Genomic DNA, 17,005 nt, shown 5'->3' with positions numbered 1-17,005 from the left:
TTCAAGATACAATTCGGTATTTATTCAAACTGGACTTGACTTTTTATTTATTATATGCATATAATAATACAATAAAACCACAATACATTTTCTAATTTATTTTTTTTAATTTACAATTTGTATTTTTAGCAAATATTTTATACTTTAATAAGGTTTCTTAATTTATTGCTTATTGCTTTTGTCAAAAATTTGATTTGTTACTTGGGGATCCAATTCCTTGATGACATATTTTAATTTACGCATAGCATTATCGACCATCATATCATCGATATCAAGATGAAGAACAATTCTAAGCAAATTTTCCTTGAGAGCCAAACATCTGACTAAAATTTTATCGTCTTCACAGGGATCGTCCACTTTCTGGTTCACTTGCTGGAGCCTCTTCATGAGAGTCCCAGCGGAAATGCCGCTGTCGGTATTCACATGCACGAATACCATGTTGGTGTGCACGGTCTCCATATTTACAGTAAATATTTTAGAATTCAACTGATTGATCGTCCCCGCGAGAATCCATGCTCTTCTGTGATCCTCTACTAGTTGTGGTATTCTCTCCAGAGCGACGAGTCCAGCCGCCGCGATCACGCCAACCTGTCGCATCGCGCCACCTAGCACCTTGCGCCTTCTTCTCGCGTTAGCGATGAAGCTCTTGCTTCCGCAGAGCAGGGATCCGGCAGGAGCACCCAATCCTTTGCTCACACAAAAACTAACCGAATCAAATGGAGCGACTATATCCTTCGCCGAAATCTTCGATCCAATTGAGGCATTCCACAGTCGAGCGCCATCCAAATGCATCTTAAGATTATGCTTTTTCGCTATTATCGCCAATTTTTCTATCCACGATTGAGGTACGATCTTTCCGTTAAATGTGTTTTCTACCATGATCAGCTTTGAGACCGGTTCATGTATACGATCCGCGCGAATCGCGCCCTCGAGTTCCTTTAGATCGAACGTACCGTCATCGTTGTTAGGCAAGATGTGGAAGCCCGCACCAGCTATCTGCGCCGCACCAGCTTGTTCATGAAGAAACACATGCGATTGGTTTCCGCAGTATATTTCGCTGCCACGTACATCGCAATGATTCATAACTGGAAGGAGAGAAAAGACGGTTAGCATAAAATTTTCTTTGAACAAAATGCGTTTATGCCTGTGTTACGTTACACATTGGAGATTAAGGATTGCGAATTGAGGATTAGAATTCAGCCAATCGGAACAAAACGGATTAAAATTAAAATTATCTGATTGGTCAAATTCTAATCTTTAATTTGCAATCCTCAATCTTCAATGCGTAGTGTGACACGGGTATTATATTATTAGGGAAATCTTTTCTAATATGATGGATTTAATTTAGAATCCTAACAAAAAATAGAGATCAATTTTATAATTATAATATAAAAAGATCCTTCCCCATATTTCTCATAATCAATTAAATGAATAAAAATATTTAAGCTCTTACCAGCGATCAAATTTCCCATTGTACCAGAACTAACAAAAAGCGCATCTTCCTTTCCAACCAACGTCGCAGCCTTATTTTGTAATACTAAAAAAAACGACTTATCAACCAATAATAATATATAAAAGTAAATAAAATATAGTATACAACTATATATTAACGACATATTAAAACATAAAAGTCAATAAAACAAGAATATTATTGTAAATATTTGGCATTTTAAACAGGACGTATAAACTAGCAAGTCTATTATATAGAAATAATTTTTTTATAAGAAATAAAATTGATTACGTGAAGCTTGAAAGAAAATGGTTTTAAATAGGGAAGTAAAGCCGGCAGTACACGGTGCTTGTTTTCCTATTGGATTGCTAGATAGATTAGATTCTTACCATCGTACGCTGCGATGCTGCATTATCAGATAATATTTATATTTTTTTTATTACACGCACGATTTAACGAACTTTTCCATTTAAAATTTAAAATTAAATTTTTTTCGCTACCTTTTACTGTAGGATCTTCATCAAAGACATCATCTCCAACTTGCGCTTCATACATAGCTTTTCTCATTGCGGTAGTTGGCTTCGTAAGCGTGTCGCTTCGTAGATCGACAATAATGGCCTATAGTAATCATATACTTAACTTAGAATGATCTTCACGAAACATAACGTATATATATAAATTTAAATGGAATTCTACTGCGTCTCTGTCATTGTAAATGTTTCAAGGGGACGCAAATTTCTTCTAGGACATATTCTGTACACAATATTTCCCCGTGCGTGCGATAAGGATAACAATCAGTTTACATGCTTTCATGGACGTTATTCAAATTATATAGGGTAACAATGGATAATAATGAATTGAATAAATTCACACCGCCGGTTAATTTTATAATATTATATTAATTTATGAGACCAGATAGAACATAGAATTATAATATCGTAAGATATCACACAGATAGCGTAAGATAATACATAATACCGTAACCCTGATAACAAAGCCTGCGGAGATAGATTTTGAACAGAGCCTGTTACCAATTTTTGATTGCAGAAAGGCACCAAATTGTATACAGAATTTGTATTATCTGACATTGTCAGCAAATTGCTGTCAGAAACCTAACAAAGCCTGCTAGACATGCTATGCCAGCAGATTGGTGGCAGAAACCGAGCAGAATCTTGTATAACCTGACGGCAGATTGAGAGCAGACTCTGCTCGGTTTCTGCATTTGGTGCCTTTCTGCAATCAAAAATTGGTAACAGGCTCTGTTCAAAATCTGTCTCCGCAGGCTTTGTTATCAGTAGCGGGATTCTCTAAACGTCTTATCGATGATTGACGCTATTAACTAGCGACAGTCAATGGCAGGACAATGGAAGAAAGAGTGGTATTTACTCGCTATCGTTAGTTAACAATAGCGATAATTGTCGATAAAACGTTTAGAGAATCCCGCAACATGGTTACGATATTATGTATTATCTTAGGCTATTTATGTGATATCTTACGATATTATATCTATGTTCTATCCCAAATTGTTAACATTTTGCTATCAGGGTAAGATAGCTCACATTATGGCCTGTATTCAAAACGCGCTTTTATCGATAAAATTATAAATATGTGTAAGGTAAAGTACAGTATGTTAAGGTACTAACATCGTTGTAAGCGCGTTCTGAATATGGGCCTATGACTTTATGTGTCACTTATAAGTAGGGGCTCAAACTGAAAAAATTCGCTCCGGATAACAGTCCGAGGCTAAATCCAACTTTTGGTTCCAGTTCTTTTACCGTAACAGTTACTGGGTTTGTTTGGATTTCGGTAATTATATATACCCATAACAGTCACCGTTATCACTAAAAGAACTGAGAAGAAACCGACACCAAAATTGAAAGTCGGGTATCCTCGGACCGTATTTAATGTATCCATAATGTAATTTCGGTCCGAGTCTCTGTTTATAAGCAAATTTATAAATACCGAACAAAGTCATAATGATGTCTTTATGGGTGCGTTCCAAGTTACGCATGAAACGCATGATGTATTGTTTGTCCTTGTTGTTCATCAAATAATGGAGAAGGATAAAACAATGCATCATGCGTAACTCGGAACGCACTCCATGGCATCATTATAATTCTATGTTTTAAATATTATTATAACTTCCGTATTTCACCTAGGAAGGATCAAATAGTGAAAGAGTCGGACACTGGTTTTTTTTTTACTTACATTATTCTGCTTCGCATAATCATGAATGCCTTCATTTATCCCGCCGTACGACATCCTGCTGGCTGTTACTAACTGTGATCAGCGTTGGTCGTGTGTTGAATTAACTGAGTTTGCTTTCGTGAGGCACCGCGCTTATATATATGACTTCGTACACGTATATCTGCTGATATTTACATTCATGCGTAGAATGTCATGATGTAAACGGAAGAAAAACTAAGCTAACTGTCGTTTACATACAATATTTATGATGTGTTCACATATTAATAGAAAGATAAAATGCGAAAATTGTTAAAAAAAGAAATAAAAAAAGCATAATTATTGTATTTTATAAACGCGATAACGATGGAATTGTTCACGTCCAGATCGAGAATCATGTAAGTCCATAAAAGTTTATGCAGATTTTCGATAGGTGGTAAAGCGAAAAGATAAAGAAAATGTCGAGAATTCAATTTTTATTCTAGAATGTTTTCGAAATCTACTTGAAATCAAATTAACAGCTAATTAATTTTAAATATAAAATCAATTTATATAAAATTTTAAATATTTTACGTTTATTATTATATTAAATAATTAAATTAAATATACGGTTAACATTATACATATAATATTTTGTATCATGACGATTTAAAATCTGTATTTGAAAATTATGTAGAATAGGATTATATAATAGTGTAAATTTTGTTTGATATTTACTCGATATTATAGTTGTTCGAGATAATAATTTCTATGATAAGAGTATTGCAGCGGTAAGAAATTATCGCTTTGATGTCAATATTCGCGTTTAAATGCAAAAATGCTGAAGATAAAGAGATCAGCAGGTCTATTACACTTCACTCGCTTCTCCTTTTACAATCTTAGGCATGCTCAAGCAGAACAACAAGTCACGACAATGTCAAAATGATATTAAAATGAATCGGAAATTATTGAAAAATGACTTTCAATAATCATTTTGGAGTCATTTTGACATTATTTTGGTATCATAATGCTTCATTGTTTTGCTTGGGTAAATGTAAGTATTTTTGTTAGAAAAATAAATATTTTTCAATAAAACTTTAATTTATGGAAATGTTTTAATTAATTGCTAAAAGGAGAAACGTTGTATTCCGATATAGATTCAAAACGGCCAATAATTTAATGAAAAAAATGCGTGAGTCGAAAAAATAAACGTTTTAAGTTAATACAAATACCCAGACAACACATTTTATAGGATCAAAATTATTAGATTAATTATTGTTAAAAACTTTGAAAAATATTCTGCACTCACCGACTGTGCCAATGCAACTACCTGGCGAGCAGTGTTGGACAGGTCTGACCAGGTCTGACATCATGAATTAACATGATTTTTTATTTATTTATTCCTGTACTTGACTGCACTAGGACTCTCTATCTTTCGCTAAATATCAAACATAATATACCTATCTCATTTTAAGTTCTAAAAGTGTACACTAGTTCAGCTACAGAAAACAGACTTATAAATAGTACAACATGAAGTAACGTGAAGCAATGTTCTCTACGGACGCATCGATGAACTGAAAATTCTTCGTATCTGATTAAATTTAGTTTGAATAATCAACAATAAAAGCAATTTCGGTCAAGTCTTGACAACTGATTTATCAAATAATACTTATGATATTTTATCAACATAAATAGAATTAATTATTCGTATTTTAAACGAAGAATAATTAATTCTATTTATGTATATAGGGCAATATTCATAGTTGATTCTTAAGGCCCGTCTACAATACACGGAGTAAGAAGTAAGAGTAAGAAATTGACCAATCACAGTCGAATGTGAGAAGAATAATCGACTGTGATTGGTCAATTTCCTACTCTTACTTTTTACTCCGTGTATTGTAGACGGGCCTTTATAATATACAAGGCCGTCTTAAGCACAGTCTTAAGATGTCACGAACCAATCAGAGGGCCGTATTAGTATCTTAAGACGACCTTGCAATAAGAACGGATTAGTCCAGATCTACAATAGGTTTTTAAGCTTTAAGCCATAAAAAATGGACGAATTACAGTCAATTATTCTCCTCGCATTCGACTGTAATTGGTCAAATTCTTACGGCTTAAGGTTTAAAACATCTATTGTAGATCTAGGTATTAATCATGAAACTTTTTTCTTAGGATGAAAAGTAAAAAGTAAAAAATTTTTCCATTAACTTCAATGGTTAAAATTTTCACTTTTCACTTTCCATCCTAGGGATAAAGTTTCATGATTAATACCCTGGGGGTCGATTCTGTATTTTGAAACGAGGTGAAAATTACAAAAGTGAGCGAATTTACTAGAATACCGATAATTTCATTGGTCAACACCTAGTAAATTTGCTCACTTTTGTAATTTACACCTTGTTTGAAGATACAGAATCGACCCCCAGGACTTATAAATACCAGCTTTAGGTGAAAAAATTTCTAGTTAGAATTCTTGTGCTATTAATTTTGAACTAATAGTCAATTAATGTTCATTTCTATCAATGTACATCAATTTTTTAATACGAAAAAGAACGCCAGCCTATATTACGGTCAAAGTTAAATGTTTCGAATAATACACAATATATATTCTTTTTAAATAAATTTTTTAATCAATTTTTTAAATCAATTTTTTTTATTTATTAATTTACTGAATAAATATATTTACTAATATTCCTAATTTTTAAAATTAGAAAAATATAAGATGTAAATCAAATTCAGATTAAAATTAATTAATTATTAGATTAACATTAGCAGAAATGTGGACATTAGCAGAGAGAAACCTAAGAGTAGACAAATTCCGGCCTTTTCCATTATCAAACTTCATAGGATAACGTTCACGAATAATCAATATTGATTGTTCATCCTTGTCTAATCCACGTAATAGCACGGAAAAGAATAATAAAAACGTGGACATTACCCTGGTGGGAATCCAAACGCAGCCTAATTAAAACAGTCCAAAATTCAAACAAATCGAATGTTTGGAAAAATTGTTTCGCAATCAATCGATTTATTCATTCTCGATTCGAGTTCGATAAATCGAGCCTGATTGAAACCTGAAATTATAGATGAAAATCCATACGTCCCTAGTATCTAGTGAAGTCGTTCGAGAGCGGAAGGGATGTTCGGATTGGTGCGTGCGAGTCGATCGAGAAAGAAGTGGGGGAACGAGAGACGAATGTGGCGCGGTGCCGCAGGCGGTCACGCTCGACGAGGATTAACGAGGATCGGCGGCAGTTGCGATCGGCGCGGTCGAGGCGTGTGGAGGCGTGAGCCAAGAAGAACCGAGGCAAACGAGAGAGCGAAAAGAGGAGAGGGCCGAGAGAGCAGATTTGCTACGGGAGAAAGAAGCTCACATAAATCGTTCGCGATTCTCGTTACATGTGCGATCTACCGTCGCCGGTGCGACAACATTTTTCGAAAGCACGGAGGGCGAGTCCGTTCGTCGTCGCGGCAGTGGTAGTGGTAGTGGCGGCAGTGGTGGTGGTGTAGTATTTGATAGTGGCGGTGGTGTTGGTGCCGCCGTCGCGCACTCGTCGTTGGTCGCGCATCGTGGCGACAGCTGGTAGCGACAGCCGTCGTCGTCGCCGTCGCCGCCGTCGTCAGGCTCGACTTCGAGTCGATCGCGTACGCGAGTACGATACGCGAGTAGTCGCGGACGTTGCGCGCGCGTTCGTGGAACGAGGTAACGGGTAACGTTGCGCGCGCGCGCGCACGCAAGGGACGAGAGAAAGTATAGTCGGGAACGCACAAGGGGCAGGTCCGCAGCAGCAGCAGCACCTTTGCCGCGTCGTGTTGCGCGCTCGCTAAACAAAGATGGCGGACGTGGACTCGAGGGTAGACCGGTCCGATCCGGAGCTGCGTATCTTGTCGGTCGACAGGAACAGCTTCAATGATCCGGCCACCCAAGCGGAATGGACGCAGAAGAAGCTGGTGTGGGTGCCACACGAGACCCAGGGCTTCGTCGCCGCCGGTATCAAAGGCGAGCGCGGCGACGAGGTCGAGGTGGAGATCGCGGAGACCGGCAAGCGCGTACTCGTCGCCAAGGATGATATACAGAAGATGAATCCGCCCAAGTTCGACAAGGTCGAGGACATGGCGGAGCTCACCTGTCTCAACGAGGCCTCCGTTCTGCATAACCTCAAGGACCGATACTACTCCGGACTGATTTACGTGAGTCTGCGAGCCTCCTCACGGGCTCCTTTTATTCCTGGCGTTGCGCCTGCCTCGCTTCCCGGTTTAAGCTCCACGTTTTAAGCGGCCCGTTCTTACTATTGTTTTCAAAGCGGTATTCGAGTCTTGTTTTTCTCGCCGGAGCCCCCGATGACCTTACGTTCGTCGCTAACCCAATTTTCCTTCTTGGTCCATGCTGTGGATTGATTCGCCTCCGGGTCTCGAGTTCCAAGAAGTCCGAGTTCTCGTCGAGGGACTCGAAATTCGGTAACTTGGGCACAAAATTGTGCGCCGCAGATTTTAATTGTAACGAAAAAAAATTTTTTAATTAAAGCTCAAAGTTTATCGTATCGCGAGAGAATAAACTTCGAAAAAATACGATAATAAATTTGTTTTACCATTCTCGTCGAGGAAGGAAATGTAAAAGACGCGAGAAAATAAATTTCGTTCGTTTAACGGCTTGTGATCTCTGTCATTAGGAACATTTTTAGAATGAATGGATCCGGTCCTTTTTACTGCGAATGATTCGGCACTTTTCTTTCGTTCTGTCGTTATTCCTTTGCAGGGTTAAGAATCGAAAGTTTGGGAGATGGTCTTGCGAATGCCGCGGCGATGCAGGTGCAAGTGCCAGATGCGTACCGGCCCTTCCACGCATCCCGCAGGGCCGGTTCCTCCAACGTCGGTTAACTCTAACCTCGATTTAAAACGTTCTTCCTTTTGCCAGGATCTAGAGAAAAACCTTCCGATTTAAATCGACACTCCGTGGCCCGATGTTTTATTTTCTGATTAACTTAGATTTAACTCGATGGCAATGTAGAAATAGTATTTTCTAGCTATGATTAATCGTTAAACCGATAACTCTGTAGTGAATAATTTTTTAATTATTACTAAAAGCCATCAATTTTGCGATTATCCATAGCTAGAAATCAAGCTTGGTTTTTCATTTTCTGATTAACTTGTGGTTTAGACTTAATCTTACTTGATAATGATATAAAAAATTGTATTTTTCTAGCTACGGTTAATCACTAAAGTGATGATTTTATAATAACTTTAAAGTTACCACCATAAAACCGGTTTTGTGACTAATTACAGCTAGAACAACTTTTATAACACATTATCGTGAAGTTAAGTCTAAACTATGTACAAGTTAATCGGAAAATGAAAAACTGTTTGCTCGTATCTTGGAATGATAATTTCGAGAAGGATCTATTTTATTTCAAATTTATGCATATTTGTCCGAATTGTATGGTAAAGATGGATAAGATTTAGGAAAGAGTCCAGATTATTTGGTAAAAGAAAACAAAAAGGCTTGATAAGAGTCACTGACTCCGACTCCAAAATTTTTCAAGCAATTTTTTGAAAAACATCGGAAATTCCGTCTCTTCGGGGCGTTGCAGAATTAATATGTTCCTCGTAGCGCGAGGCACCGGTGACTCACCGCGTCCGCGAGCTTGACTTCGAATTCGCGTTGGCATTATTAATTCGTACACGTCGCCGTGAAAATTAATCGTCCCGCGAAATTACGCGGAATTTCTCGATTATGGTTACTAGCTACGACAGCTTCAAAATATTTACGGAGCGACACACGGTGGGAACGCGTAGGACAAAAACGACAGTATTCCTCGTCGGTTGCTAAACTCGGAGTTTGTCTCGTGGAAAAACACGTTTATGTTTGAAGTTATGTAGTCTTTCGCTTTTTGCGTTTGACTATAGATGAACGGAATAAGTAAATCAATAGCTTGAAAGTGGAACGCTATATCACACCGTTGCTCGGGTGTGGAAGAGAGAAAATTTCCATGCTGGAACATTCGTTTCTCTATATTTGCGAGAAAGATATTGTATATCTTAATAATCTTGGTAGATTGTTGGTTGTTTTCATTCCAAGTTACTGAAATGAGAATTAATAATAACTAGTCGTGTGTCTCTTTTGCATAATTAAATATCAAAGGAGTAACGGTAATCCAATCCCTTGAGTTGAATAACATTTTATTACTTTTAACTTTCATATGTGTCAAAATATAAATTAATCTATTCCTGTGATTAATTTCAAAGAATGTTTCATAGAATGTCCATATTGATGTATGGCTGCACTTAGTAAATAATAAACTTTCAAGTCAAATTTAATAAATACATTTCCTTGTGTTAATTTGTTTAATGTAATTGTTCTAATTAAATTAACGACATATTGAATAGAAGCAGATTGGCAATCTATTGAATGATAAAAACAATACAAATTGAATATAATTTGACATTATGAATTTAACAGTGTACGATTGCAAGATATATCAATTATTTTAACACAACGATATTAAAACAGCATGCTTGATATAATAATCTGAAGGAAATATCGTTACTTCTGTATTCTGTTATTAAGCAATAAGCGATTAAGATCGGCCACGAGTCTCTCTACCGTAAAATGTATGCATGCTTCAGACCACACCATATATCTTGATACGTTTGAAATTTTCTGAGATCATTTATCCTCTGTTTATCCAATCAGAAAAATATATTCGTCGTTGCAATCGTGCGTGATGTTGAAATAAGGATTGATGGTGTCCGCGGAGGAGAATTTATTAAAAAGGAAACCCGGCATCTCGTTTATTCCCGTGTATTGCATTTTTGTCGATTATCGGATTCTCGGTTTTGACTGGCCGTCGGGCACGTTTTGAAAAATAGCAATCGTCGAGAGATATCGGTTGCTGTCTTATTCCAACCGATGCAATGAGCGAGAGACCGATTCTCTTTCGCTCGTAAGACGGACTAAAGATAGCTCTTGGTTCACTACGGCTCTTGCTCGTCCTCGTCTGGAATTAATCCGCGCGCGAGATATATCGGAAATGTCGGCAGACCGAAGGTGAGACGGAGACGGAAAGAAGAGAGATGTAAAAGAGAAGGAGGAGAGAATCTAAGAGAAAAATGCGTGTGAGACGCGAATGAATTCGATCGGGAAAAAGGCACGTGACGGTGATTTAAGTATTTAACTATTTGTATTTTTTTTCTAGCAGTCAGTTGCTAAATTAGTGTTTTTGAACCTCTTTTTTTGCTTTTTTAATTATCTTATATCACACTAAAAAAAATTATATCATACCAATAGCATTATTTTAATTGAAAATAATCTTAATAACAGTATTAAAATGAAACAAATAAAATTTTATTAAAGTGAGAGCATAACATAGTAATTGTTTCATTAATAATTTCATTCAATGTTGTCATATATATAAACTATATATATATATATATATATAACAAAATTATTTTTAATTAAAATAGTACTGTCGATGTATCATTTTTTTCAGCGTGTGTGTATAATAATTTTTTTTAATTATTATATATATTATATATATTTTACATATATTACTAAAAAACAGTAGTTAAAAAAAAAAGAATTATTGCTATATTGCAAATACGTTTTTAGAATATATATTTTACGACGTTGATACGCAATATCGGATTTCATTTAGGGAAAACGTGCATAAAAGTACGCGGTTGTGATGCAAAGCATAAGATAAGGTAACGAATTATCATGGTATAAAAATATCGTGAAGAAAGTTGTTTTGCAAGAGATAATTGCGGTGTGTGGGAAGTAAAAACGTTCGTCTCACATACCTGCACTGCAGGTCTCTACGGGTCCAGAGTGTACGAGAGTTAATTAATATCGAGCAAAAGGCACCCACGGATTTTCATTATTAGATACCTTCACGCGTACGCAATTATCAGATACAACTTATAAGTTTCGGATAGGAGAATGGATGAATTTCAGATCTTTTTTCAGATTTTTTTTATCGAGCACTCTCTTTCTCTCCTACCTTCGTAATAAACACGGATGAGCGGTGATATTCACGGTGCGTGAAGTTTTTGAAAGGAAACCTGGTCCTATGGTCAAGGACGAAATTTGTACGGTCAGGTATTCGACGAGGACCGCAACGCAAAAAGGACATGGGCGGTGTCGAATGGTCACTGATTTCACGAGTCTCAACGTGTATCGCCTACATGTTGAGGGACGAGTATGTGCAACAGTACCGGCGTTTCCTTGATGCTGTCGCTTCGTTATAATCAAGTCGGCTGACGCTTGTCGGATGTCGTTAGTCATAAAAGATGGGACCTGACCAATCCATACGATGCCCAGCAGCCGACATCGACAACCGGTACAAAAAATGAAGGTTATGCGCATGCACACAACATACGACAACGTCTCCCGACTGATTGACCAGGTCTTATCGCCGGTTGATAAGCCTTGCCCCACTTTGCTCGATGACGAGCGTGTGACTCATGCAAATTTTGATCCTACTTTGAACGTGGTCGCTGATTGCGTTCCTCAACTTTGATCTCGTACTTGGAAGCAGGTGTTGGCCTTTCCGCTTGCGGAAACTCATTCCTTTGAATCTTAAATATTGTCACTAATACTTCAAATATTGGTGGAAGACTATATTTAAGATATTAGAGAGAATGAAGCAGTACGTCGTAAGTCTAAATTTTTGCAGGAGTTATTATTGTGAACCACTATTATATAAATTCTGGTGAAAATGTATGTGATAGATGTGCTATAGATTGTATTGGTTTGAATGATTCTTGGACTATTTATATTGATATATTATAATGAAATTATTAAGAGACATTTTAAAAAATACATACTTTGAAAAATGAATAAAATTTAAATTGGTTTTTAGATAAATTACACACTTTAACATATACCAATTAAATAAAATCCTTAGTGAAACACAAAATAATTTTACCTACGCATGAAAAGAAAACGATATATTTATGCATTTTTTAAATTGTATTTTTAAATAAAATCAAAATTATTGGAAAATATCTGTAACGTAATCGAAATAATTAAATTATTAAATTTATCACAATGGGATTTTTGTACTTCCTTCAGGTAAAAGTTAGACTTATTGCATTGTAGAGAGAGCGATATATATTGATAAAGTTTGCTCGGGACGTAAAGAATAATTATACGTGGAACAAATATTGATTGTTGTTTCAATGGAAAAAAATGTGTTTTCATGTTTTCCTGCTGTGATTTCTTGTATATACTATGTACTATCGTATCATAGTTTTTATGTTTCCTCTCTGCTGCCAAGAAAGTATTCGATAGTCACCTTCGATAAGATAGCGAATCGTGCAGCTGTTCTCACACGCGTTGAATGTACGATGTAGCTTGTAACTTTATATGCCGCATTAAAGAGGCACCTTTGCTAGCCAGATGACAGACGAATGTCTTCTCTTAAAACGAAAAGTCGATTGCGATCAACGCGTTTATTACTCAAACATTTTACGCAGGTCGTAAAACAACCCGAAAATAACCATAATCGACGCGTTTAATATCTTTGGCTCAAAGGAAATATATGATTTATTGAGCATCCTGTACATGGGCAATTTTGTGTGTCGAGTGAGATGATGCCATATTATAGTTGGGGCCCAGAACGGGTTTAAATTTGATCGCAAAGGCAAAGTTTTTATCACCCTCGTAAGAAGCGCATTTAGTTTGTTGTGTATCATCTCGCTAGCTCTTAATGAATTTGTCATGCTATAACCGGGGCGGATGTGTTAGGGATTTAGCTGAAATTTGCGTCAGAAATTCCATACGGGTTTCGTCATAACTCTCTTGTCGGTTCATACGAGCGTATGTTTGGACAAGAGACGCTCAGAATTTCAACCGGTATCGTCGACATTCGATGTTACGGGCGTTATCTCATCGGGAATAAACTGCACAGTACAGAAGACGAAATCGCGATTTAAAACTATTTATTCGGTAAACTCATACGATTAAAATTTGGCTATCCCATCGCTCCCTATCTCGGTGTACCAGACCGTGCAAATCGGAGCAGCGAATGGTCGAGACACGTCGTTTGTTCCGAAAAGAATTATTGACGCTAACTTAAAGACACGAATTGAATGCTCGATGTAATTTATTGAAAATCGTGACGGTATCATATGCAGAAATGAAGTCTTCTATTTTCGCTGACAAACTTTATTTTTTCATTATTTTTGCAACGTAAATGAAATTTTGATACAAATAATATGAGGCAACTTGAGATCCGAAATATAATATAATCGTCCTCTCCTCTCGTTATTTTTTTTTCCCCTCTAAACTCGTAGAATGAGAGTCGATGCTCGTCGTGACTCACGCGTGACTGATTCGGTAAACGCGAAGGTAGACAGAGTCCGATGACGGTCTCCAAGGAGAAGGTAAGAAAGCGATAGCACGAGAGAGGTAAAGTGACAGAGAGTATGAGGAAAGGGAGAGTATCGGGGTGAAGGCGGAGGAAGGTTGGAATATTCGTTGGGAGGCCGATCTTGAGACGCCATCTTAGCGGTTTGACAGAGTCACCTTGGCGAAATGTGGCTTACCGTTGCAAACCTGCGAATTTCTCATCCGCCGATGAGTCGGCGAATCCTTAAAAATCGATTGAATATTTATTTCCGTATCGACGAAATATCAAAATGTAACGTTTTCACATTGTTTCAAATTTCAATTTTTCACAGGTGATAATTATTTTACTCGTCTGGCAAATAGATTTTTATAACACACCTTTACGATCCATTAAATTGTTGAAAGATTACATTGTACAGACACTTTTCTTTTGTATTAGTTCTCTGGCTTTTATTTTTTCGCGAAATTTTTTATTGTAATCATTACAATGAGGATCATTATTGATTCATCAACTTTTCCACTTTCAATATTTTATATTTTTGTAACCGAGTCATAAATCAAAGTTCTATTAAAGCAATGCCTGTTCGAAATTTAATGAAATATGATTTTGATCATTGACTTTCTCTCTTGAAACTTAATTCGCCAGAAGAGTCTCCTTTTTACAGTCGCTAATTATTCTAAAACTACAGACTGTTCGATATTTTCACCGCGGAAACATTGGCTTCAAATTAATTGAATAATCAGTTATTTGAAAAATGATGCTGTAGGAAGTGGACAATTAGTAGAAAGATGTTGCTTCCTTCAGAATGCTACACTGAAAAAAATTTCTGGTTGAAAATGGACGAATCAGAAATTTCTGGTTAAATTTATTAGAATTCTAGTTGAGATAACCGGAATTCTGGTTGATACTATATTTCTGGTAAAATCTACTAGAATTCTTATTTTTTTTTTTTTTTACCAGAATAATTATATTAATCAGAATTCTAGTTATCACAACTCGAATTCTAATAGACATAACCAGAAAATTCTGATTCGTCCATTTTCCACCAGAATTCCTGTTTAATCCAACCAGACCATTTTTCTCAGTGTATTTAATATTACATTTTGCCCGATATATTCACGATGGTAACGATGGTAGCGACGAATCGGGAAGGCTCCGGTGGACGTTCTTTTCGCCTTTAGCCGGCTTCTCGGAACTAGAATTCGCAGAGCTGCAACGAGAAGGTAACACGGCCACGCGAGGTCTCCGCCTCGCGGCATTAGCCCGATTAGTATGCGCATTAGTATTCGCAACGTGCTACGCGTGTAGTAACCGCACGCGGAATTTCTCTTAGACCGCGCGCGGAGATACCGCTCAAGTAGAAACATTCCGGAATTCACGCGGAATTCTCGCCTCGGCCGTCTCAGGGCCGTCGCTCAACCGGCATGATCGACGTGCGATCGTTACGACATTCGCTTTCGAGACAACCGTCGACGACGTGAGAGTACGAACGTGCGTAAAAATGTGTCCGTAAACAGAAGTGTTAAGCGTCGTTTAATACCTGTTATCGTTAATTATCGGCATTATTAAATTTCATCTTGCCGTGACGTCCCTTTATAACACATTAAATGATTTTATCTTGATAATGAATGAGAGAAAAGGTTGGCCGAAGATTATGGAATGAAAAAATTAGGATTTTCCGGTTATAAAAATACCACCTGGTCATTATTTTTCATTACAATGTCAATAATATATTTTAAAAAATTTCAAACTCAATTCGATAAAAAATCTGTCATAAACAAAAGCATCAAAAGATCTAAGAATCCATACACAATGTATTTAAATGTACTAATAATTGTATATTAATTTTTTTTTTGTGTTTAATATTTTAAAGATACTTCAATTTTAAACATTGCGTTATGTAACATATCAGTCGGACTGCTCTAAGTCACAACGCAACAAGGGTACGATATGTAATCGTATTCCTGTATTTTTCACCTGCAGCTGTCGCCCACATTCTATACATTTGTGTCGTAATTTGACGGTGCTGTATCTCCAAAAGCACCGCTCCGAAACGAACGGCCGAGACGGCGCGATTTTTCGTGAGGTCAAGAGGCAGCCCGTTCTCGTCAACAATTTTTTGTAATTCCGTTGCCAAGAAGTAACGCCGTAAAGAATGTCACTCTTGCGCAACGCTCGCGTACATATATCGTTATCCTTATCCGTATATGGTGCGAATCCGATTGATTTTGTCCGTGCATACCGTATATGGACCGTATCTGGACTGTAACGGTTCGACAACTACCGACCGTATGATTTACTTTAACTGCATTACTTTATATTACTCATCGCTGCTTCTGATACTCTCGCAAAATTTATTGTCGTATGCATGTTGCGTATCTTTACAAAAACTCAACTTTTTAGAATTTTTTATGCACCCACAGTGAACTTTAATTATTTATTTAATATAAAATTTAATATATTGTTTTTTACTCAATATGAAAGTTAATATAATGGTTATTAATTATAATATACATTCACAATAGAATACAATAAATTTTGTATGTATAGATACAGTATTCTGAAACTTATATTAAAATTTATGTAAAGCATCTAAACAAAACAACTTCTAAGAATTTTCTTCCGTAAAATCAAATCATGAATATTTAATTGAAAAGATCACATTAGCTTTATTTTAAAAGAAAAATAGGATTAAATAGAATATAAAAAATACATAAGTTCTCCATTTAGGTTTTATTACATTGGGGTTTCATGTTACGATCGTGTAACAATTGCAGATCAGGCTAATGGGCTTAAAGTAAAAAAAAAATATATATATACGAATCTTCAATCTCAATCATCGCTCGCTTCGTCTTCATTCTCGTCTTCATTGGTCGGGTATCGATCTCCGATACGCAATCGCTGTGCAATCGCAATCTTCGATACGTAATACGACACGGCTTTTAAGCGAGTTTCAAACAACGTTCAGCAAACCGTTCACCGGCCAATTATTTGCCGGACCAAGATAAATATCGCGCGGTCGCGATACGTCATGACGTAACGC

At 36.7% G+C, this 17,005-nt stretch overlaps 2 protein-coding genes across 4 annotated transcripts in view; one reads left to right on the top strand and one right to left on the bottom strand.

The window, feature by feature from the left end:
• Positions 1-157: 157 nt before the first annotated feature.
• On the bottom strand, positions 158-5,201 carry LOC108766299 (probable low-specificity L-threonine aldolase 2). 2 transcript variants are annotated; one of them, XM_018515492.1, is made up of 5 exons: positions 4,923-5,201; positions 3,659-3,821; positions 1,951-2,068; positions 1,454-1,537; positions 158-1,085 (listed from the first exon to the last, which is right to left on the bottom strand). In XM_018515492.1, exons 2-5 carry the CDS (start codon positions 3,710-3,712, stop codon positions 163-165), a joined length of 1,179 nt encoding a protein of 392 aa, XP_018370994.1. In that variant the 5' UTR covers positions 3,713-3,821; positions 4,923-5,201; the 3' UTR covers positions 158-162. The 2 variants fall into 2 exon arrangements, with proteins under 2 accessions (XP_018370994.1, XP_018370993.1); XM_018515491.1 differs by having other exon boundaries at positions 3,659-3,818.
• A 1,569-nt stretch (positions 5,202-6,770) lies between these two features.
• The window catches only part of zip (myosin heavy chain 10), a 32,333-nt gene continuing 22,098 nt past the window's right edge, over positions 6,771-17,005 (top strand). For both annotated transcript variants that reach the window (XM_018515488.1, XM_018515487.1), the window contains exon 1: positions 6,771-7,804. In XM_018515488.1, coding sequence (XP_018370990.1) covers positions 7,448-7,804 — 357 coding nt within the window. In that variant the 5' untranslated portion in view covers positions 6,771-7,447. The remainder of the gene's footprint in view (positions 7,805-17,005) is intronic.

The sequence above is a fragment of the Trachymyrmex cornetzi genome, unplaced genomic scaffold (assembly GCF_001594075.2).
Source record: "Trachymyrmex cornetzi isolate Tcor2-1 unplaced genomic scaffold, Tcor1.1 scaffold579, whole genome shotgun sequence".
NCBI classification, from domain to species: Eukaryota; Metazoa; Arthropoda; class Insecta; order Hymenoptera; family Formicidae; genus Trachymyrmex; species Trachymyrmex cornetzi.
The sequence above is the reverse complement of the archived record's forward strand: the minus strand, read 5'-3'. Positions and strand labels throughout refer to the sequence as shown.